At 39.1% G+C, this 24,281-nt stretch overlaps 2 protein-coding genes and 1 non-coding gene across 22 annotated transcripts in view; 1 reads left to right on the top strand and 2 right to left on the bottom strand.

Moving 5' to 3' along the window:
- Positions 1 to 24,281, top strand: part of LOC134814888 (serine/threonine-protein kinase D1-like) — a 30,694-nt gene that overhangs the window by 4,740 nt on the left and 1,673 nt on the right. For 2 of the 20 annotated variants that reach the window (XM_063823193.1, XM_063823197.1), the window contains exons 4-17: positions 6,978 to 7,109; positions 11,295 to 11,413; positions 14,363 to 14,476; positions 17,258 to 17,381; positions 18,516 to 18,549; positions 18,932 to 19,204; positions 20,203 to 20,395; positions 20,555 to 20,683; positions 22,027 to 22,107; positions 22,268 to 22,409; positions 22,956 to 23,117; positions 23,326 to 23,444; positions 23,569 to 23,697; positions 23,944 to 24,127. In XM_063823193.1, coding sequence (XP_063679263.1) covers positions 6,978 to 7,109; positions 11,295 to 11,413; positions 14,363 to 14,476; positions 17,258 to 17,381; positions 18,516 to 18,549; positions 18,932 to 19,204; positions 20,203 to 20,395; positions 20,555 to 20,683; positions 22,027 to 22,107; positions 22,268 to 22,409; positions 22,956 to 23,117; positions 23,326 to 23,444; positions 23,569 to 23,697; positions 23,944 to 24,127 — 1,935 coding nt within the window. Of the gene's footprint in view, positions 1 to 2,076; positions 2,298 to 3,407; positions 3,629 to 6,977; positions 7,110 to 11,294; positions 11,414 to 13,612; positions 13,782 to 14,362; positions 14,477 to 17,257; positions 17,382 to 18,515; positions 18,550 to 18,931; positions 19,205 to 20,202; positions 20,396 to 20,554; positions 20,684 to 22,026; positions 22,108 to 22,267; positions 22,410 to 22,955; positions 23,118 to 23,325; positions 23,445 to 23,568; positions 23,698 to 23,943; positions 24,128 to 24,281 lie in introns of those variants that run through there. The other 18 variants (XM_063823199.1, XM_063823198.1, XM_063823196.1 and 15 more) reach the window with 18 other exon arrangements.
- Trnas-gga (transfer RNA serine (anticodon GGA)) lies at positions 6,449 to 6,522 on the bottom strand. The gene has a single exon. It is a non-coding gene; the product is annotated as a tRNA-Ser (tRNA).
- LOC134814695 (carbohydrate sulfotransferase 3-like) lies at positions 7,379 to 8,832 on the bottom strand. The gene is made up of 2 exons (XM_063822875.1): positions 8,372 to 8,832; positions 7,379 to 8,225 (listed from the first exon to the last, which is right to left on the bottom strand). Exons 1-2 carry the CDS (start codon positions 8,830 to 8,832, stop codon positions 7,445 to 7,447), a joined length of 1,242 nt encoding a protein of 413 aa, XP_063678945.1. The 3' UTR covers positions 7,379 to 7,444.

The following is a 24,281-nucleotide window of genomic DNA, read 5'->3' as shown; positions in this document are numbered from 1 at the left end:
TGGTGACTGGTGACTGGTGACTGGTGACTGGTGACTGGTGACTGGTGACTGGTGACTGGTGACTGGTGACTGGTGACTGGTGACTGGTGACTGGTGACTGGTGACTGGTGACTGGTGACTGGTGACTGGTGACTGGTGACTGGTGACTGGTGACTGGTGACTGGTGACTGGTGACTGGTGACTGGTGACTGGTGACTGGTTACCATTGGCTGTTGTGCATTTCTTTGCTGTCCATAGTTTACCGTTTTTGGGTTTTTAGTCGATCCTCGCTGTATCAAGACTAACAATTAAAATGATGACTCATAGGGAACCGTACAAAAGGAAATTTTAATTCAATGAACGATAATTGAAATCGGCTAACGCGTGTCAAAAGATATTGAATATATTGGCAAATGACTCACGACGGTTTAATATATTTTAATTGATGTTTACTTTAGCCATGTTAGATCATCGTATTGTATCATTCTATATACGTTTTAAGCCAGCACTGTTTGTCGATTGAATCTGTGATATATATTCAAAACGTTCGCACGTTATGGAGATACTTAAACATTGCTATTTTGATAATGCGTCGTTGTCTTTTATTTGAAAACGAAAACTTGAACCCATAGCTGAAATATACTCTAATATGTCCTTATATAGGTATAAGCGTAATTTTTTTTTAAAAAGCTCGTTGGATGATCGCAAGTTTTGCGTTTTATACATCTGACCGACATTTAGTTTAAGTATGTAGTGTTGGGATCTAATGTTGATATAATGCTTGACAACTCGTCTGTTTCACTCCTCGCTGCACTACGTAATGCTATTGTCTATATGAGATATTGATTAAACATGACCCGTGGGATTCTTTAAAAGTCATACGAGATCATATAATATCACGTGATCACATCATTACACAGAATTCAGGTTATCTTCTTCATATTTCCCTCTATTTTATAACTTACTGAAGTAGATGCAGTTTAACTTTCAGTTATCAGCGTGCATTTTATCATGTTTATCTAACCAGTATAATTAAATTAAATATGTTAAACGTATAATTAATTAAATATGTTAAACGTTATCGACTATCGTGATATCAGTACATATTTTGAATTGTGACGTCACGATTAGTGTCGTGCCCGATAAGGATGACTAGGACTCCTTTTAAAACGTCTCCTCCGTTTTTATAAGTACGGGATTCAATGGTGTCAGTTGATTATCTGATAAATTTGTTTTGTTTCTTCTCTCGATCGGTTTCTTAATTCTTTGCCGTTGTATTTCTGTTTATTAGTCAATAAATCATCAATTCGTTACTAAACCAACTGACAAGCATATTCAGTGCTAATTTCCTGATCCCCAGTTTTACGAAGATTTCCCTTTGTTGTAGGAGTTAATTAATTTTTAATTTACCCTCAAAATCATAAATTCACAGTTCACACCCTTCTTCATGAACTTCAATTTGTAGCTGGCTAATTATAGATATGCCATTTGTTTTTGAACCAATTATGCAACTTGACTAATGTCGAAATAGCATCGTTTAAGTACGATCGATTTACTCCTCAATTAACCAATTTCCTTGCTTCTGGTCAAAAAAGCGGGCCTCGGATCCTTTGGTGCTCTGGGTGAGTGGAATTGGTTTTCCCTGGGGACCCTCTACCCTCTACTCGCTGACACCACTGACACCACTGGTACCACTGGTACGGGGTACGATGCTACTTCCTTACCTTCAATACCCTCGCGTAGTTGAATAGTTGTGCAGTTCCTTTTGATATAAAAATGATTAGTCCTTTTGCGCACATCTGAGGTGAATTCAGGCGGCTAGTCACAGAATGTAAATACTAAAAATATTCAACCTGTTAATCCAGTACCTGACATAATATACCTGACACACTGTTAATGATATGTTAAATATCCGAACACCTGGACAGTGGACATAAACCTAGCTGGTTATCTTTTACCTTCCGTCCCATTCTACTTTGTTCAATTTAGCAGTGAGCCAGTAATGCCACGCACCATTTGCACCACTTATCAGTCTTGATGTCAAGATCTTGTTTGTCTTTGAGTTAACTTTTTAAATCTGATCATGTGATATTTCAAAGAATGCAATTGTCTGAAAACAACACTGAGTTCCTCCTAATGAACGGGCTAAACGGGCCGGAGGAGGGGGGTTTAACCCCCACCCCCTCACTACAAGGCGACACCACACCCAGCGATGATATGCAGGTTACTGATATAGAGAGTGCCCGATGAGAGGATGGAGGAAGTAGGTCCGGATCTGCCGGACCTGCTCCGACACATACACAAATGTGAATCTAGAGGTAAATATAAACGGGGGTTAGTGGCGGGTGCCCTAGTCAGAGCACCGGCAGTTAGCACGAATCTCTGTGACAGTTGACTATCAGGTATCACCTGTTACGTTCATTCAGCTGCCTGCGATAAGTGGTTTAAATACTTCCCAAAGCAACTAGTGAAAGTTGTATATAATAGTTTTATATATTAAAATATGGCTAAATGTCTATGAGTTGCATCTTTTGTTTATTGAGTAAACATTAATTCTCTCCTTAGCTCATTATCTAAGGCGTTGCTTGATAGCGTGAGATTAACCATAGCCATTTGGTAAAGATTCATTGTATGATCGAATATCACATATAACATTTTTATCAAAGAGTAATAAATAACTGATAAAGATCTTTGCCTCTTGTGAAGTTCTTGGTTTAAGTATTATATATATTATATGTATCTGATGTTTATTCTGCATAACCTATTCGCTCCTGTATTCTGCGGCTCACTAAGTAGCCGGGTGGGGCGTGGGCGTTGGTAGAAAATAAGATAAATAGGTTCTTATTTACTTGGGTAAATCTCGTTGGTATAAATGAATATATCACATCAACCATAATCTGACTTGACACTTGACTTCTCTCCTCGTCACATGACTAAAAGTTTCAATTCGAGATTTCTTTGACAATATTTCTTTGATCCGCGTAAAATATTTGATGCTAAGTGTTTCTTGCCAGTTACGTTTATTTTTCTTATGTTTTGAACTCTTGCCTTCCACCCTTTATTAATGGCAGGGAAACATGATATGCAGCCTCATTTTCAACCACTTTTTTGCAGAAGTTTCAGTATTTCTCTTTTCTGTAAGTTGATATTAACTGATGAAAATAACATGGTAACAGATCAAACAAAAATTTAAACGTTTTACTTTTAGTGACGTTGAAGTTTGATGGTTTAACTTTTCGTTCAGTTCCACCATTACTTGCTGCTCTAAAAACAAAAAATGCAACTGCAGATTAAATCATTCTCAACAACTCCAAAATGTGTTAAAAAAGAACTACGACAATCATCATCAAATATATTAAAACATATTAAAAAAAGAGTTACGCCACACGTGTATCTAAATATTAACGGCGAGGGCGTGAGTTGTGGACAGTGATAATTGTTATATGATGAGCTGCTCTGCTATCATGTTTACAAACATTGCTCCGATGACTCAATCACTCGTGCTTACGATCTTCTAGCTCACTTGTTGGCTCTCATTTCTTAGCTATCATGTTGTTCGTTTGTTTGCCGAGCAGGAAAATCTCATCCGAGTCAGGTTGTGGATGTGTAGATCATAAGAAGGCATGGAGCACTTACAGAGATATTAAAGGTACGGGCCATGGCAGGTATTTTAGGCATATTTAGATTCTCTGAGACCTAATTTTAGCGATTACAGCGACCAACGGATCATTTAGATGATATTTTTGGTTCATAATGGGATGTCCCACGTAGTGTTCGTCAGTTATAGCCATGCATGTATTCAACGTGACGCAAATTGGGACCCACTTTCGTAGGACTTTCCTTTTAGATGTCTACTTGACTAAAATACTACAGTCAATTTGTCACTCAAGCTCTTCAAATTGACCCTTATGAACTGCCAGGGAGAGGCAAGCCAACTATGGTTAGTTGAATTGTTAAAAATCCTGAGCCTAACAGGGTCAATCCCGTCGATGTGTGATCTGAGGTGGAATTGTAGAGGAATTTTAGGGGAATTGTAGTGGAATTGTAGTTGGAATTGTAGTAGAATTGTAGTAGAATTGTAGTGGAATTGTAGAGGAATTGTAGTAGAATTGTAGTGGGATTGTAATGGAATTGTAATGGGATTGTAATGGAATTGTAGAGGAATTGTAGTGGGATTGTAATGGAATTGTAGAGGAATTGTAGTGGGATTGTAATGGAATTGTAGAGGAATTGTAGTGGAATTGTAGAGAAATTGTAGAGAAATTGTAGAGGAATTGTAGTGGAATTGTAGACGAATCGTAGAGGAATTGTAGAGGAATTGTAGAGGAATTGTAGTGGAATTGTAGAGGAATTGTAGACGAATTGTAGTAGAATTGTAGACGAATTGTAGACGAATTATAGTGGAATTGTAGAGGAATTGTAGAGGAATTGTAGTGGAATTGTAGAGGAATTGTAGAGGAATTGTAGTGGAATTGTAGTAGAATTGTAGTGGAATTGTAGTAGAATTGTAGGGGAATTGTAGAGGAATTGTCCTGTCCGTTAAAATCTCCTGCTAATCCTCAAGGGAGTTATAACAAATCTCCCAATTTTATTAAACTTCCGTTTTTGGTGACCCTGTTATTTAAGCCTCCCTGTTCCTTGCAGGAATTTCTTATCTTGTTTCCCATTTATTATCGTGAGTTTTTACTCATTTTACAATTCCTTACATTTTTCTTAAGACTAAACCGCTTAAACAGAAGACAACAACCTCTTAAGCAACACCCAACTATCCGAACAGATCCAAGTTGACACAGTTTGAAGTATCTTAAGTGCTTTTAGTACCGTAAGTTATAAGTATGACACCTGTATAGATGGGTAGTACTGGGTATCGGGGTATCACTCTATAATACTGGATCTGTCAATCTACAGTATGTAATAATAGAGTAAAGCTTCTCTCTCTCTCTCTCTATATCACCCCAAACATGGGTTACAGGCCAGGTAGAGAGGAGGGCCACAATACCGAGTGGTTTTATTGCACGTTCCTTCTCCTGCTATGAGCCTTACTGGTAGTTACCTGCCTCATGGTAGTGATCCAATGCTTTCACCCGTTTTCAGTTTACTGTACCCATTCTTTTCCTCAGCTGATATGGGTTTGTGGAGCAAGTTTTCTTTTCTTTTTTCCTTCCTTATTTTCGAGCAACTGCTTGTCATTACCTCCTCCTATTTAAGAAGGGATTTGCTTTGACAGGTTACTTCCAGGTGGTCGATCCTAAAATCCAAATTACATTAGTCCAATATGATAACCTGAATAAATTCATTTACTATTGACGCTTGATAATTTGGATCGACACACAAATTGAGAATTATTGTGTAAGGGGAGTGAACGTAAAATGAAATAGTGAGATGATGACTGAAGAAATAAGTAAGTACGTCCAAAATACGGGTACTTGGAGCTGATGATTTAAACATAACGAAACACAATGAAGACTAGGGAGCATGTTTATTCTTACACTGTTTATTTGCCTTGTATAGATGTTTTAAACACTTTGTGGGATCGCGTATAATTTTTACTTCGGCGGGGTTTCAAAGATCAAATATAATTTATCGCATAATTCATATTATAGGGGGCTTCTGGTTTTAAAATTTAAATCAGCCATATAATTTACCTAGACATATAGAATTGTAGGATTGCAAAATATAATTTGGACTTGGTATGGAGTACATGCGGGTATTATATACGAACAATTCATTGATCGCTTTACTGTAACACAACTTGAACTATTGCCGCATGTCTGGATCAACTTTGTATTGGGAGACAGTGTAACTACTAGACTTTTACACACTATACAAATGAATGTCTAGGTATTTGGGTTTAGTGGGAGAGCCGGGGTGCCCCTTAAATTAATTAGGGTAATTTAGGGAACTTAGTACAGTATGTACTCTAACAGAGGAATGTAATATTTGTACACTAACGAACCTGTGACTTGTGAGTTGTGAGTTGTGGGTACTTACTGGGTATTACTACTTGTACTACTATAACTGCTACATGTGATCTTAGATTACTTGATTCAACTTTTACATTCCACGAATACTATAATTATTATTATTATGTTTAGTAAAGTAACAGTTTTATAACCGCGTGTAATACGCTGGGAGTCATATATAATGCACATGTTGAGTGCAGATGAAACATTATGTGTCCACAACATCAATATCAATATCATCGGTTAACCGATCTTGATATAATAAAAGTTGTCATCAATCTTATTGTTCAACTATAAAGCTGGCATGATGATTGCATGTTTTTTTACATATTCGTAACTTAAAGCCAATAGTTATTAACAATAGCGAATATTATGGCGAGCTATTAACAATATAGCGACAATTATAGCGACTAATAATATTTTGTTGGGTGGTGTGTATTTGCGAATAGAGCTCAAACTTCGCATCTGAATTAGTGAACAAGCATATCGGAAAAATCAAGGCACTGGGACTGGACCGGGAATTGAACCCGGGACCTCCAGCTATCCGGACTGGTGTTATAACCGCTAAACTACCCAGGCCCTAGATACCCTGAAATTTCCAACGGCTTTGTTCACGTAATCATAGCTATTATTATCATTACTCTACTCATTGCATTCCCGGGTTCAATTCCCGGTCCAGTCCCAGTGCCTTGATTTTTCCGATATGCTTGTTCACTAATTCAGATGCGAAGTTTGAGCTCTATTCGCAAATACACACCACCCAACAAAATCATACAAATATATGCAATATTTAGACTACCCTTGGAGTGAAGTGCTTAAGTGTGTACCATATGTGTACAGATACACGAGTATTCTATAATACTTGCACTTATCTCCCACCCCAGTGTAAAGACTAATAATATTCTAATAAAACAAGGACTTTTTGCATATTATATATATCCACCACTGAAAGCCAATTCGTCATTAAAAAATAGCGACTTATCATGACTACAATAACTTTACAGTTACTCCAATATAACACAAAGTTTATTTCAGCCTCCGCGGAGCCTGCCAAGAAGGATTATCTTCAACACGACCTAGCGGTCAAGTCTTACAGGCTACCTGCATTCTGTGACCGGTGTGGCCAGATGCTAATGGGGCTCGTCAAGCAGGGACTCCAGTGCAAACGTTAGTTTCTTTGCTTTCTACTTGATTTGTGTTAATCATGGTTAACGAAGTTATCAAGTTAAATAATAAATAGATTAACACATGATGAATTTCACAAGGCCGCAATCAAAGAGTGATATTAGCTCGCTGGGTGATGATAAAATATTGAATAATTTGTACACTGTTAAATCATGTTCAGATAAAATTTTAAAAGAAATACCTTTAAAATATTTTAATAAGATTATTCGTGTGGGTAATTCATTATGTGGGTAATATATATATTGGTATATATATGGGTAATTCATTATGATCTAATAGATGTTAACCGCGCGTTCACGTCACATAAGTTGGTAACGTCACTTAAAAATTCCCAATCTGCCCATCAAATGTTTACAAGTCTTCTCTATAACCCGTACAAAACGAGGCTCCAACTCACGTCTCCATTTTTCCATAACCTCTGTTGAATTCTTACGAGTCGTCAGAGCCCCAACCTCAGACTCGCCCGTCCTTGACAAACTCTCAGCCCATTCTCTAACATTACCTGGAATATCTAGTTCCAAGAAAGAGTACAGTTTCTCTAGCGTATCCACGGGGTGGGTACTAATTTGAGAGTGTGTAACTTGTAAGTAGTTTCCTATCAGCCAGTCTGGTATTGAATCTGTGACAAGAAAGTTCTGGTACTCATGGTCACAGTAGTCTCTTGCTGTCTGCATGATCTTCCGCTTAGTCAGGGGCTTCACTGGAACTTCATCTAGATCTCTGAGATAAAAGTGGGGAAACTTTCTTCTTGAGTTCACGACCCCTCTGGGATCTCTTAATAAGTGGATGATTTTAACTTGGTGTTCCCTAATATTGGGTATCTCACCTAGAACTCGTAGGTCCCTGATCCGGATAGTTTTCAGGACTACAATTTCATGGTTTTGACAGAGTTGGGACATGAAGTGACGCGGAACTTCTCCGCACTCTTCTCTACCGAACTTGGTCAGGTTCTCCGCCGTTGTTCCACAGCTGAGTTTCAACATCTGGTTTCTGAACTCTGAGTAGGAGAAGATGGAGCATGAGTTGAGGAGGTGGTTTAGGTAGAGTAGTTGGAGCTCTAGGAGAGGGGTGGAGGGTTTGGAGCTGGAGATCTCTGCTCTGTGTTCCCACAGGATGTTCTGGAGGGTGATAGTCACGTGAGGAGGGTGATAGTCACGTGATAGTCACGTTACTTGTGTGTTACGATACATTGTAACCGTAAACATTCGAAATTAACAAGTTTACATGATGTTAGAAAAATGAACAAAAGTGCACGAACCTGATGGAGTGGCTCAAATAAATAGAACATCTCATTATTCTTGTTGAAGAACTCTCCCAAAAGTGTGCTGCCTGTTCTAAAGCCTGCCACGATCACCACAAATAACTTCTTTTTTCCTTCATCAGCCCTGGGTTCAGAGGCTGAAATTCTCCCTTCATCAGTCCTTGGTTCTGCAGTGACTGGAACTCTAGTTTCATCAGTCCCGCGTCTTGCAGAGTTAGGAATTCTGATGGCATTTATCTCCACCCAATTAGGGGTTGAAGTCATAACATGGTCGCTACCCTGTCGCGCTAAAGTCGCTTCTCCAATCCCCATCGTCCTGGTTTCCTCCTGAGATGTGGCACTGAACCAAGTCTCGCTGAGTATCAGTGAAATATAAGCGGAACACAGGAAAACCAGAAATATTATCAAGACCTTCAAAGTGATGTTCTGACGGGAGGTCCGCATGTCTATTAGAGTATCTGGTACCAGGTACTAAATGATACAGCACGATGTAAAATGTAACAACTGCAACTATTTGCTGTGTACAAACAAATGCGGTGACTGACACAGCAAATGTAACAACTGTAACTATTTGCTGTGTACAAACAAATGCGGTGACTGACACAGCAAATGTAACAACTGTAACTATTTGCTGTGTACAAACAAATGCGGTGACTGACAAGGCCAAGTGTTGGATTTCATCCAAATCTTCCAATGTGGGGAGGCACTGAAGTCCATGTGATTGGTATAACTGAGATATAAACTTCATGTGATGAACATCTCATAGATAATCAAGCAAAACTCATTAACTACATAAGATTTTATATTATGTATCGACCAGCAAATTTTTAGTGGACTAATTTTAACTTGATATTTTCTTGACAATTGCATACTTGAGCTCTGGTGGAAATCACACAACAGATTAAATTTCAAGAAATATTACTAAGATTTTATATCTGTACTGGTTATGACCAAAGTTTAATCGTTTACCAAGAAATAAATGAGTGGACATCTGCGATTGAGGATTTATAAAATAATTTACAGTTCCTTAAAAAGTGCCCCAACTGAGCACCCTCAGTATTGCCACCCTACCACTATCATCATCCACCAGGTTTCAATTAATGCCACAACGTTGTTTAGTTACTTATTGTCGGAGTATGTATCGGAGAGAGCTGATTGCTTTTAACAACAATTGGTGCTGCCAGCGATGTTGGCACTGAAGCTTTAATACACCACCGAGTACCAACAAACCTGCTTTCTTCCCATTTCCACCAATCACAGCAGTGCTACAAATCACGTGACCCACAGGAAACTTTAATTATAATCTGCACATTTTATCAAGCTATGAATAATCAGGGGGCACCACCATCTGACAATAGCCAACACACACATATAATATATAATCTTATATCACGTGGTCAATGAAATTAGAGTGATTTGTTGGTGAATTTAACGTGTGATCAACACGATAGGTACATATTACACCTCCACAATTCACATTTTACAATGTGTACTCACATTCTGTAAATTTTCATTTTCACATCCCTAACCAAACGTTTGGCAGTCCAACACAAACCTGGCCATAATTAGCCGTGAGCCGTGAAATTCAACATTGCCAGCTAGCACAACAGTAGTAGCAGCTAGACTGGGAACTATAACGGGGAGTAGGGGCTATAAAGTATAGAATGTAGATTACAGTGTGGACAATGTCACATATCTTATATATAATAATAGCTGTATAGTTTATTAGTTAGTTGTTAGTTGCTGCTGTTTTGTCATGATATCTAATGTAGGACCAATGTAGGACCAATGTAGGATATCTCTAATGTAGGACTAACTGCCTGCTCAATTAAACAACGATCACAGTACACAACATTACACATTTAGCAGTGTTTACACCTGATAAACACTTTACAGCTGATAGCTACCCACCTGAGTGAGAGATACTTGACACCACCAGCCTCTAGATAGTAAATATAAACTGAAAACAGACAAGATATTACTGTGTGTATTGTTGTGTACCAGATATCATTATTATAGAGTCACAAGTACACACGCTGTACAGAGAGAGAGAGAGAGTCTATGTAAAACTATTTCTAACAAGTTTCTACTCTTCAACTCTGTAAAAAATAGCAGGTGTGTGTACTGCTTTACTACTACATGACGCCACATAAACCTGTATATATTGCCTTTATTAAGCGTAAATAGAATGTAATTAGCTGAGTTAGACTAGTGACAATGCGGATATCTGTTGTTAGAGACACGGTGTTTTGGAGACTCGGTGTTTTAGAGACACCGTATTTTGAAAACACCGTTTTTTTGTCTTCAGATATGGCATTTCTACATTATTCATGAGTCTTCATCTAATCACGCTGACAGCTTTACTCTCTGGCAACCGTTCATGATACACCAACCAACAGTAATCTAAGTTCGTACAACAGACTTGAATTTATCAACATGAACGTCATATTTTTGTTGATCCAAATCTAATAGATATCACGGCAGTCTTCCAGGGATCAGTGAAGTTCTATTATAAGTATTAAATCACTCCTTGATTCGAACTACATATTTGTCACTAGTCTGCACACTGCAATGAAAGACACTGAAAACGTTTTGAAAATAAAGTTGGAATCTATCGTATCTGACGTCAGGTATGGTTCATTTCACTATCTAACGACAAGATTCATGCAGAATAACCTGCAGAATGACGTGACCATTAACGTCCTTGGTACGAAATACGTAATTTTTGCGTTCCTTTCATGATACCTATGTCGTATCATTTCAACGATAAGATTAAAAAGACGAGACGGTAACACACAATAAACAGTGCGGGTTTGTAGATCAATGAGGCTTGTAGGGTAAATGAATGGAGGGAACAATGTGTCACTGTTAGATGTTTTACAAGTAACATATAACTCCCACTGCAGGGTGTACGCGTAACTACCACAAGCGCTGTGTCTACCTACTGAGAGAATGTACGCCAAAGTCTCCGGAGGATCATGAAAGTGGGAGCGACAACTTCTCCAGCTCCGAGAGTCTTGTCCAGGTATGTTATATCTATTGAGGAAGCAGCATGCTTTGTTGCGCCATGCTGAGCCGCGCAATTTTTTGTATATCAACATTTTTAGGTAACTGTTTTTTGTTGTTAACATCGGAACTAACTAACTTGTTATGGCAACGGTTGTGTAGTCTTCCTTGCGGTTGTTGTTACAGTTACCTTGACAACGCTATCTCATTATGCACCGGCCACCGTGTTGACAAAGACAATTGAGCCTTAAAGACAGTAGTTGACCTGTGAACATGTTGCTATGACAACACAATCTACACAATGGAGCACTGTTAGAAGAAGGAAAATCAAAATATTGACATATTTTAATTTATCTTTCTGTACAAAAGGTATCTCAGAAATATAAAGTTTTATTGTAATGATTTCGAATTCTTCCTTCAAAGTTACTCCATAGTCCCATTACATATTATTACACATGATCAAGGTTCGACCGGGATCCCGGCTTAATCCCGGTCCCGGCTAAAATGCCGAATTTTGACCGGGACCGAACCGGGATTTTTTTCTAAGTTTAGAAAATAAATTTGTTAAATTATCGAACATTTTTTGCACAAATGAACGATTTTTTTGAAAAACTGAAGTTTAAAGCAAAATTCTTTACCAATTAATCAACAAAATACTGTCAGAGTTAAGTGCTGGTTTGTTGTGGTGAGCTGTGCTTGTAATCAATAAAGGATATTCCCGGTCCCGGCTTAATCCCGGTCCCGGCCAAAAAAGCGGTCCCGGTCGATCCTTGCACATGATGGGTAATGTCACATCAATTGAAGCAAGAGGGTTGCCGCTGTATCATTCTTTTGTTTTCATACATTTATTAACGATCAGCCGGGGGGGGGGGGGGGGGGGGGGGCGTAATGACTTCTTTTGGGGACTTGGGGAATTACGTCAACGATTTTACCCCGATTCCCCATGATTTTTAGTCCCCATTAGTCCCCAAAAGTCTCCATTAGTCCCCATTTAGATGATTTTTAGTCCCCATTAGTCCCCAAAAGTCTCCAATAGTCCCCATTTAGATTTATCCTACTCTTATCTTGGACAAAACATCTCGATCGTATCGTTATTAAACTAACTTGAAAACCATAAATAACTGTCAAAAATTCTGGGGACTTATGGGGACAAATGGTGAATTACGTCAACGAGTTGACCTCTAGTCCCCACGATTTTTAGTCCCCATTAGTCCCCAAAAGTCTCCATTGGTAGTCATTACTACCCCCCCCCCCCCCCCCCCGATCAGCCTTATTGATAACATGATCAAAGGCATCTTACGCCAACAACTGCCGTCGTTTCGTGGACTTAACATCAACAACAAAGTTCTAACAGCTGTATTAGTTATAAAATTAGTTCGTCGCCTCTGTTGGGAAACTGTCTCCACCGTCTCACCCTCATCTCCAGCCTCGAATCAAGTCTCGCCTCTAGAGAAATATTTGCTGCCGTCTTCTGCAGCTTGTATACAGGGTATACAGTATATACATGACCGTTGCTAAAAATACCACCCCGAACGGCAACATTGCAGGGAGAATCTCTGCAAACACTACATAGTCCTGCTTTATCTCCCGTTTAGCCTCCAGCTATCTGATTCTCCCAATCTGACTCACGTGACCCTTCCAGCTTGCTTCTAATTGGCTGCTGAGACAATCCCAGGACGCTGATTGGCGAACTGGCGTCTCCTAATGTATGCTAATATGTTATACAGAGTGGAGCTTTCAACACCTGAAAATAGCGAGAGTTCGCGCGTTTACACTACAACTTTCTTACCTTACTCTCCGGCCACATTCTCTGTTCCACATTTCAGACCCGTCACTTCAACTTCTCCACATCAAGCTTCCTTTTAGCTCATGACTCTCACCAGTTGCGAGATGATTTGTCCGTGTTGTTGTATTTTTATCGCTCATATTTAATTGATCGTCACTTTACTCTCCATCTTATTGCTACGTTGAATTTATTACTTTCGCAAATTACCGGCTTATTTTTTGGGCGCCGACGCCTCCTGCCCAGTGCTGACTTGCATAATATAACTTATATATAACTAACGTTGATATAACTTATCTCCTTATATGTCACGAAAATGGCGTTATTTGCATAACTTATGACAATCAAGCTGGACTAATAATATTTCCAAATCTCAGAGATCTAAAATATGGCAAGATCGTTTATCAGGACTGTGCGAGCCATTAAGTAATTTGCCGCTGGCCGCCGATCTCCTCGCATTTACTTTGTTCGTGTGATTGTTTCCTCGTTTTTAAAGCCAACCCCTTCCTCCCCTTTCAAAGTGAAAGCGAATACATCATCCCGCCGTGAAAGTGAAAGCCTGATGGTCAAACTGCTGCCGTCATGGGCAAGAGGTAGTTCTCGGGTGAGTTCCTCCTTTATCGTCTCTTCACAAATACCCAACAAACCCATTAAATTGTTGACATTAATAATGGGTGGTGTGCCTTGTAGATATCAAGACAACTTTCAGCTTTGTGTAAATCAAGACATGAATGTAGATTGCGCGAAGTAGTCTTTTGTACACTTATTTCGTTAACCGACTTCGAATCGTTATAAGTGTTTTTCGTTGTTACGTTTTCCTTTGATATTTTCTTAAATATTGTGCACCGGGACCGCCTATTTTTATCTTTGCCCACAATTTTGCAACGTACATTTAGCTAATCTTTGTATACAATTCACTGGAACAATTTCCACCGTTCGCTGCCCTCACTTGCCAACTAATCTCTTGTAACAATGGCTTAGAGTTCACTGGATCTTAAAGAAGCAATAAGTAATATCCGTGTTCTCCAACGACAACACCATGCTGATCATATGGCTGATTTAATGTTTCTAACCTAACTCCAACACATACAAGTCACTAATCCCCAACTATACTAACCGATTACTGTTACTAATTACAGTTACTAATTACAGTTACTTAGTGACTAACTGTTACCATCATTTCAGCAGTCAGCAGATTCAGGGTCCGCAGTGTCCGGCAGCATGAGCATGTCGGTGCCCCACCACTGGGTGGTTCACTCCTACAGATTACCTACTGTCTGTCAGTTCTGTAGCAAGCTGGTAAGTGTGTACCTTTAACTGTAGTTACCTTTTACAGGCTAAACCTTTTATTGTGCTACATCTTTGATGGTACACCTTGTATATTACACCTAGTTTTGTACTATTAAAAGTAACTATGATTTTATGTGCATAAAATAGTTGGTTAATTCTGTTGATCTCTTTCAGATCATCACAATTTTGCTCTTTGTACTTCGTTCATTGTTCTTTGCACTTTGCTTTTTACTCTTTGCTCAATGTCCTTTGCTCTTTTATCTCTACCTTTTGCTCTTTACCCTTTACTGTTTGCTCTTTACCTGTTACCACTTCCGCACTGCCAATACCATTGTTTTAGTGTGATCAGGATTATTATGTATGCTAACTGATAGATATCCTGTCATCTCACTAACTGACCCCCCCCCCTGTCTGTCAAATAATGTCGTCTACATTTACACAGCGCTCTGTAACAGAGACAGACATGTTGTCTTACTCGTTGACGCACACTTGACACGCTGTAACGCTGTAACGCTGTAACGGCGTTACACACCGGAGTGTCAACAGTGTAACGTGCAGTTAGAGCGTGTAAAGTTTACAGAATGACACTTCACGTCCGGTTCATTGTACACTACATTATCCTGAACACTAAAGACGTGCGCTAATTTCAACATCCGCCCAGTGTTGATATTTCAACATCCCTCCAGTGTTGATATATGTGTGTAATGTAATGCTCACACTCCACCAATTTTTCTCTCCCCCCAGCGCGACTACGTCGCCAGGCTAATTGTCATAAATTGTTTATTAATTAGCGCCTCTCTCCACGTGGTTATAATTGAGTCTGATAAAAGCTGCTGTACACTTTATCACTTAAAAAAGATCTGCCCCTGCTGTGGAGTGTGGGTGCTACATCCTCAACTTTAAGTACAGAAATCATAAATAATGTCGAACTGTAATTCCTTGACGGCACAAGTTAATATATTCTGATAGTGGACCACGTGATACCCTGTGGCTTGTTATATCATGGCTTTAATTACTGGTTAGTAACCTGGCACAAGTGCCACAATGCGAATAACATTAATTATAGCACACACGCACATGCAGCACCTTCAGCACATTCAGCACCTACCAATAATTAACTGATACAGGTCGGAGAAGGTGCTCTCTCTCCGCCTTAGCAGTGGGGAGGCGGTCCCGATCCCTTGAAGGGTACTGCTACTGTACAATTATGGGGATAAAGTTTCATATTTCTAACCTTGTACTATATTATTATAGAGTGATATGTGGGTTCTATATCTAGATGATTGTATTGATGTAGTTGTAGTGTGTAGTATTCGAGAGCAGCTACATGTAGGCTGTATGCAGCTTTATGAGAAGAAAATAGTTGTGATATACATATCGTGTGTTTGTGTTCAAGTGTGCAAAAATGTAGTAGAGAAGATCAGATTCGGGACTCCATTTAAGATATGGGTGTTGTTAATTACGGTTGAATTTTGACGATGCCGAAAACAAGGAAGAAAGACATGAGTCATTACAGGGAATAGAACGAATAAGAGCGTAATTCACGGGTTCAACAATCCATCAACAAATCGTAAAAACCCGGTAAAGGTCAAATTTGCCCAAAAGTTTTTCCGGAATGTCGAGTTCCCTTGATTGCAGGAAATAACGCCGGCTTTTAACAGAGCAATTAGTAATTAGGTAATGTCATTCGAACGTATTTTTATATTTATATCCTGTATCTCAATACTTTGCTGAATCTACAGAAACCTTGCTTCAGAACAAATCACCTGAGATCCGAAAATAAACTTTACTACACAAATACCTTCTTTTATTAGGGTTTTACAAACCCTGCAGTAATTGCGCATTATTTTAACAAATTGTCAACACTACTGTTTGTAACTATGTAGAATGAAGCACGCTTAGACTATTACACAAATATAACAGTGGCACTTCCAGCTCTGGTCGTGTTTAACTTAGGACCAGGTGCAAGATCCTGGACGTGACCTGGGACGGGAAGACCTTTATTGGGCGGGCTATTTTAATAACATAGACGTTTAGAAGCCGGCAACAAAATCGTCCGGGTCTAGTTCCGCGGCCGGTCCCTGGATTGTCCGGGTCTAGTTCCGCGGCCGGTCCTCCGAACAAATTGATATTGCTTTGACCGACAATACGTGCAGGAATTTTCCTCTATCTTTTCCCCCGGCTCCTATCATTGGCTAAAGTTTTAAAAGAAAATAAACAATCCTCACTGAAATATTCCCTGCGTTTGAATCGAATTTAAAAATTCTCAGCATAAATCAACCGCAATTTACGTTTGAGCCACGCAAATCCGACTGTGTTATTTTGTGATCTGCGTGTCAAGGTTTGTCGACGATTATTATCAAGAACATTAGCGCTTTCTAGCCCGTCTGACATTAGAATGTAATGAAATCTAATGTTCAGTAGCTTTTAAAAGATACAGAGACACGCTAGTAATTGTCACCATCACACACACACACACACACTCACTACATCAGTATAACTCACTGTTCTAGTATATCACTGTGAGGGGGGAGGCCACAACATCAAAACATGGTAAACAGCCAACACACTAGACTACTACACCGTACTCGGCTTTTTGTTACTTATATTTACTAATTTACAGCTATTGTATTTACAGTTACTGATTTACAGGCATAGGTACGTGTTATAAGGAGATGGTATAGGCTCTGCCACGTGGATTTCATTGGGTGACTCAACTTTAATGATAAAGAACTGTAGGTTAAATGATGAAAGGTTTATTTCAAACTCTAATTCTATCACTCTCCACAGTTGATGGGTCTGATACGACAAGGAGTACGATGTAAAGACTGTAAGTACAATGCTCACAGAGACTGCTCCAAGAAGATAGGAGACAACTGTCAAGGCGACATGCTGTACATATTCACTAACTCAGGTATGTGTGGTATGCACACACTTTACACACATTTTAACTCTATGGTGAACCCTTACAAATACACCTGTAGTTTTATGACACATCACTATGTGCAGACAGTACGAATGTACGCTGTGTTTTAACGGACATTTCATCCAGACTCCACTGTGACAACGGACCAAAACCCAACTCGTGACAAACTGACCGACAAAAACACGGACAAACAGACTTCAGAGACACAGAACGTTCCAGAAAAACCACTCAAACCACTGAGAGGAATGTCGACCTCACGCACAATTTCCTCCTCCACAGTTTGCAGTGAAGATACTCTTATAGGCGCCATGAGCACGGGTCCTTAAATCTTCTGCTTTATAATTTGCATTTACAATAGCTCTGAGAGCAATTGTGTGAGCATTATTTGAGACACAAACCCTGTACCAAAATCTCTGCATTGGTGCAATGATACAGTGGCTATTTTAGCCACTGAGCCTTGGCTAAGGTTCTACATTTCGTGTAGCAAGCGAGCCCGCACCGGCCTATAATAATATGAGACGTTTATATACCATAAGTGAAGTTATGTTATGGCTCATGTAAGGCAATCTATTAGAAATGTGAATTATTCAAAGCTCCCAACAATGCTAGCCATGTTTGAGTTCAATAGGACGCAGTCGGTTATGCTAAGTGCAAATTTGCTTCTATTTAGATACAATACAGTAGGTTGGGTGCCTTGACAATATTTCCCCTCCTACGAAGAGTCACCGTCAGCTAATAGCAGCCGACTTCTTTATTGTTATTTCTAGACTAAATAGGGAAACTCATTCGGCTCATACTGGATGGTGACTTTATGGAGCGCGCGTATACTCTTTTTATTGTTAAAGAGCCTCAATTTATATTTTCCATAACAATTTGCGCGCTGCGCGCACTCTAAAAATGTTTTCTTTAGCTCCATAAATAAACTAGTAATTGATTATTTATACAGACGCTTACGGCAGACTACTGACGGTTGACTTCTGACTACAGTCTATTGAAAGAATCTCGGAAATCGGATCTTTTTCAAGATTTCCATGAATATTTGTACATGAAATATCATAGTGATTAGTGTAGAAGTGAGCACGTCATCTCCTTATTCAATATTAACATATTATATCCTTTCAGAAACCAATGCGTCGACGATTGTGAACGATTTCAGGTGGGATTTAATAATAATTTCACAGAAATTTGTCTCGCGCAATTCATGATACTTATGACTGAAAGTTGCAGCGCATCCTTCGATTAATATTACACATTTTTCTCGAGTAAACGTGTAATCATACCGGGCCCAGTGCGGCAAGTTTTACTCAGATCTAACTTTTTAATAGCTCAACTGTAATAATTATTGTTGATTAAACAGCACTATACAATCCAAAATAAATAAAATAATAAATTGTATGTTTGTTATTTAAATGAACATTTTAGTGTGCGTGTGTGAGTTTGTAAATGTACGTGTGTGTGAATAAATTATAAATGTGTTTGCGCATGTGTACTTTGAGTGTGCACGTGTCCACGAGTGTAACTCACAGCGTGTTATTTAGGAATAGGTCGGACAGTAAACAGTGCGGTGATATCGTGTGTGGGCGAAGTGTGTTTTATGGTAACAGTCTGGTTACCCAAGATGACCCCTTCTCAAACCAAACTGATGAGGAGCCCGCGGAGGCCACCAAGGAGCCGTTTATCTCGACGGTTTCTTTCCGTGGTCCTGAGGAACACGAGGCGGCGGGATCACATTACAGCAACAGCTCGTCTGCAGTGGAGCGCGAGGACCTGGAGCGAGCGATGAGCAGTATGACCCTCAAGAGCAAAACAAGGTGCCTGCTGTGTGTGGGCTGCATTGGGTTAAGTGTCAGTGTCCGTATCTTGAAGTCTCTAGAAGATTACAGTTACCAACTCTTTAGAGCTCGTACTGTAGTTATCTAAGACCGGGAAGATAAGAATACTGATCCGTGTGTGATTGAGCATGCTCTGATTCTAGCTACGTGTGAGTTTGTGTGAGTTTATATGAGTTCCGATGTGAAAGTGAGCTCGAGTGGCTATGCATGTGGGTGTGTGTGTGTGTGTGCACCATTTCTCCGTAATAAACCGTAAAACTGTGTAACCATTATCAAATTAAATCCTCCTAAAGGATGGGTGGGATATTGAAAAGCTGCAATGATTTGCGGGTGTGATTGAGCATGTTGTGTTAAAGCACAATCTTTGAGATTATTATCCCCTGCTTAGTGCGTTACTGGCTACATGTTTTCTAGACCAGGCACTTTGTCTCACTCATAAGTAAGTGTCGATCAGCTGCTTATTTTTTCCAAAAACCACATTTTTACAAGCTTGTTATAATTTATGAAGCTAGTTGTGCTTTAACAGGCTTGTCATACTTTATTAATCCCGATTCCCGTTAAAATGCTGTTAATGGGGATATTCAGCCTGAAATATTGACAGGTATGCTACCAGTCCCGTGATCGAAATTAATTTTTCATTTTTTGACTGCTCTCTGCATTCATGTGGTTTAGAACACATATATAACTATTTTTATACATAAATTTCTATATATAAATCTACTGGGGAATAAAACTACCAATTGCTATAATAAGTGGTAAACAAAATGAAAACTCAGTTTCGACCACATTTGGATGACATCACGTGACCAGTAGTATACCTGTTACTTTCTGCAATTACAGCTATTTAAAAGCTATTTAAAAAATCTCCCTAAACCTGCACATTATCCTATTGATCAACGATTGGTATGCAATATGGCAGCATATAAGTTTACCATAATGGCCATCAAGAGAGCTGGATCTTGAAACTAACACCGCAGTGTTAACAGCAATAGTACGTTGGAGGATCTGGAAGAGCATCCAGAACACGGAGACGAGAGTGGAGAAGCGGGCCCGCTCAGCGAGCAGATGATTCCTGTACAGAGACTGTGCGTCAGTATTCGGCGCACGCATCGCCGTGAGAGTAAAATGATAAAACAGGGATGGATGAATGTCAAGTTCGATCTTTCTGAGGTGGGGAATGTTTATATAATGAGTCCACTTTTAGTTATGCATGATGGATAACGTATAGATATACACTCTTTTAGTAAGGATGATGGATAGTAAAGTAAGTTAAAAATTTGAATGTTAATTAATTAATTACCTCATAAATAATATTAAATTTCTTTACAGAAACTGGGTGGAAACCAGCTCCCGGTATTCGCAGTACTGAGTTCTAAAAACATAACTTTCTACGAGTCTGAGAGTCCAGAAACCCACTATTTGAAGGATCTCGCACTGAATGATATTCACTTCCTCGAGGTATATAATCATTATGCAACAGTTATTTTAAAGGGGAGGGTGATGGGAGGCTCCGACTAAACGCATGCCCCTCAAATTGGCTCTTATTACTATTAAATATACAGGGTGGGCCAAAAGTCAGTGTGCAAACTTTGGCCTTAATAGCTCAGTCACTGAGTGCCCAATTGAAATACTTCCTTCTGGTACGACTTAGTACCACCACTGGTTCGAGGAATTTGTCAACCCGAAAAATATTCGCGTTCATTTTTTTCAAATGGAGGTTCATTTTCACATTTATTTGATAGTTTGGATAGTCGGATCAAGCTCAATAATATTGAATTGTGTTTGGCCATTCGAATTACGTTTGTCCTGAAAGAATTAGAACTGTAGCTTCTCAGATGACCGAGATATGAAGCATAACGAGTTAATTCATTACGTGTGATCAGGTGATTGGTTTACCTAATCACGTGATAAGGTGACCCCGTTAACTACCCCGTTAAACATTATGGGAATTGTTAAGGGTGCCCAATTAAGGTGTCGTGTCACGGTGTCACATAATCACCCAGTCAATTTTGTTAACGAGATACAGAAAGTGCTTGATAACTTCGTCATTTCTAATCCGTTTTGCCTCATGTTTTCAGATCATATGCAACATTTGATAATCTACCGTCTCTGAAAAAATTAGGCGTTCAGCATGTTCAGAGAAAACAATATAGGTGTTTTAATATTGAATGGGCGTGGTCTAAAATATTCGAATTTTCAAATTTTGACGACGGAATCCTCGAACCAGTAAGTACAGTATGCCATCTGCAAAGCAACAGCTCTCAAATATAAAACACGGCGGAGGTATAAGACCCAACGTTTGCACACTGACTTTTGGCCCACCCTGTACATATATTTCGTTGTCAAATGGCATCTTTTCAAGTTAAGCTTAACCAAAAAAGATGCGATTTGGCGTTACGAAATTAAGTATTCATATTGAAATCTTAAACACTTTCCTTAAATCGCATCTTTTTGAGTTAAGCTTAAAGTTAACACAAAAAGATGCGTTTTAGCGACGCGTTATAAAATTTTTCAAAATATTTCTTAAACCGCATCTTTTTGAGTTAACGACACGAATAACGATTCTAGCTTTCGGTTAAAAGCGCATCTTTTGGCGTTAAGACTAACTCCAAAGGATGCGAGTAAAGAATCAAAAGATGCACGTTCACGACTCGGGTTTTTTAAGATATTTTTGCGTAGAAATGTATCTTTTGAGCGCCGAAGCGCAATGTCCAGGGTGTCACGGGGCCTTATTAACTTATTCAATTACGGCCAGATTGTTTAATATAAAAAAATCCGAATAATCAATAATTTCATTTCAGGTGGAGAGCACGACGACTAACGGAGCTCTTTTTGATATCCACACAAACCACGGCCTCATCAGCGTCTTCCCACATGTACTCGTAAGTTTACTTAAAATACCCAAACTGTATTTTATGGTTGAAACCCAAACTTCAGTGTGAACCTTAAGTGATCAGTGCATTACGGAACGGGTTTTGTTTTAAACTCGCACTTTAACAACTGTGTAAAATTTAGGAGTCACTTTCAAAATATTGTTTCCAGAAAGTCGATGGTGCGGATGAGAACTCTGTGGTTGAAATTAAGACCGATCAAAACTGGTCTGACGCCATAGTTCAAGCTATGATGCCGGCTTACAATAAAGAGGAGAGAAAACACAGATGTGGCTCTGTCAAACGTTCCACCGGTAAGTATACCACACTCCAAATGGTGTGGCATACCACATCACAATTATGGTGGGGTGGCATTTCACACCACGCTTTTAGTTGGGAGGCATTGCACACCACGCCTATTGGCAGTTTGATCTGGCAATATTTGATTTTTCTGATTTAAGCTGCTTAAATTAGAACACAATATGATTTCTCCGCTGTCCATGGGATTGTATGTTAGATTGTTAGTTGTTGAAGATTATCCCTGTTTTTCCCACCACATAAAAGATCTATTGATATAGCATACAAGATGTGTTTAAATCTAAAAAATCGATTATATAATGTTTGTTTTTCGATTTGGGATTTTAATTATTTTTAGCATATATGTTTACATTGATCCTTGTTTTCCCAACCATGAGTGTTCTATCAATATAGCATACAAGCTTTCAAAGAAACCGATTACATACTGTTTGTTGATTTGGGTTTTTAATCGTCTGATTGTTGCTCTTTTCCTTAAGCATTGCAATATTGACTGATTGCTGTGGATGTTGAAGCCTATTACCACTAAACTAACCAAACAATAGGTTCATCATACTCAGGAAGCAGAAAGAAGAAAGCAGTCGAGCAGATGTCCTTCCCGACAATAGATAAACGGGACATAAGCGAAGTGTTCCAGATATTTATTGATGACATGGTGGGCAGCGGACAGTTTGGAGCAGTGTACGGTGCTATCCATCGACAGACCGGTAAGTAGACTGACAGGCACACCCAAACAGACAAACACTCACACAGACCTAGCTTAATTTAACTGTTTAGGATCCTGCGGGGTATTCCGTATTAGTTTTCTCGATAAACAGACCGACAAACAGACCGACAGAGCAACTAATTAACCCTGGACCGAGTACAGAAGAACAGTTTTGTGACCGATAAATGATATATAGACGTTCGTTACAGGTCGCAAAGCAGCTGTTAAAATAATCAAAAAAGAACAGTTCGGACAACAGAGACGGAATATTGAAAACGAAGTTAAAATCCTGAAGCGCGCTACATTTCCTTGCGTGGTTGAGATGTTGGTTAGTGGGCCACTAATTAAGCTACTTCAAACACAAAACACAGCACTATGAATGAACTTGTTTGTGTCATATTGCTAAAATGAAAACAAATTTCTGTGCCTTTAACACCTAGTGTCTACCTCAGAACACATTCGAAACAGATGGTAAACTGTTTGTCGTGATGGAGAGGATGCACAGTGATATGTTGGAGATGATCCTCAACTCCTCACAAGGACGGTTGGATGAGAGGAGCACTGCACTTCTTATGGTTCAGGTATTTTTAACCACCACAAGACTAATCAATAAACATTTGTTTTGTTTCGGCGAATCTTTGTTTTGAATAAAAACCAATGATATTATGCACCGGCGAATCTTTGATTTGAATGTAAACCAATGATGTTATTCACCGGCGAATCTTTGTTTTGAATAAAAACCAATGATATTATTCACCGGCGAATCTTTGTTTTGAATAAAAACCAATGATATTCATGGAATTTTATTAATGAGTTCTCTCCTCCAGGTGATGTTCGCGCTGAAGTATCTGCACTCCTTAGCAATAGTTCACTGCGACCTGAAACCAGAAAACGTTCTCCTAGCCGAACCTCACTCTATGCCCCTCGTCAAATTGTGTGATTTCGGTTACGCTAGAATCATCGATGTTAACCAGTTTAGACAAAGCATGGTCGGTACTCCCGCTTACTTAGGTAAGTTTTTGTACAAGTTTGTGGTTATCAACTTCTGTCCAATTGAAACTCTATATTTTTTGTTAAACTAAAAACTTCCCTATTATATATATCTACTACAACACTCACCATAACTCCATAACCTCAGCTATATCTAATCTAACACGCCTCAACT

Source organism: Bolinopsis microptera, chromosome 5 (genome assembly GCF_026151205.1).
Source record: "Bolinopsis microptera isolate Bmic1 chromosome 5, MBARI_Bmic_1.0, whole genome shotgun sequence".
Classification (NCBI taxonomy): domain Eukaryota; kingdom Metazoa; phylum Ctenophora; class Tentaculata; order Lobata; family Bolinopsidae; genus Bolinopsis; species Bolinopsis microptera.
The sequence above is the reverse complement of the archived record's forward strand: the minus strand, read 5'-3'. Positions and strand labels throughout refer to the sequence as shown.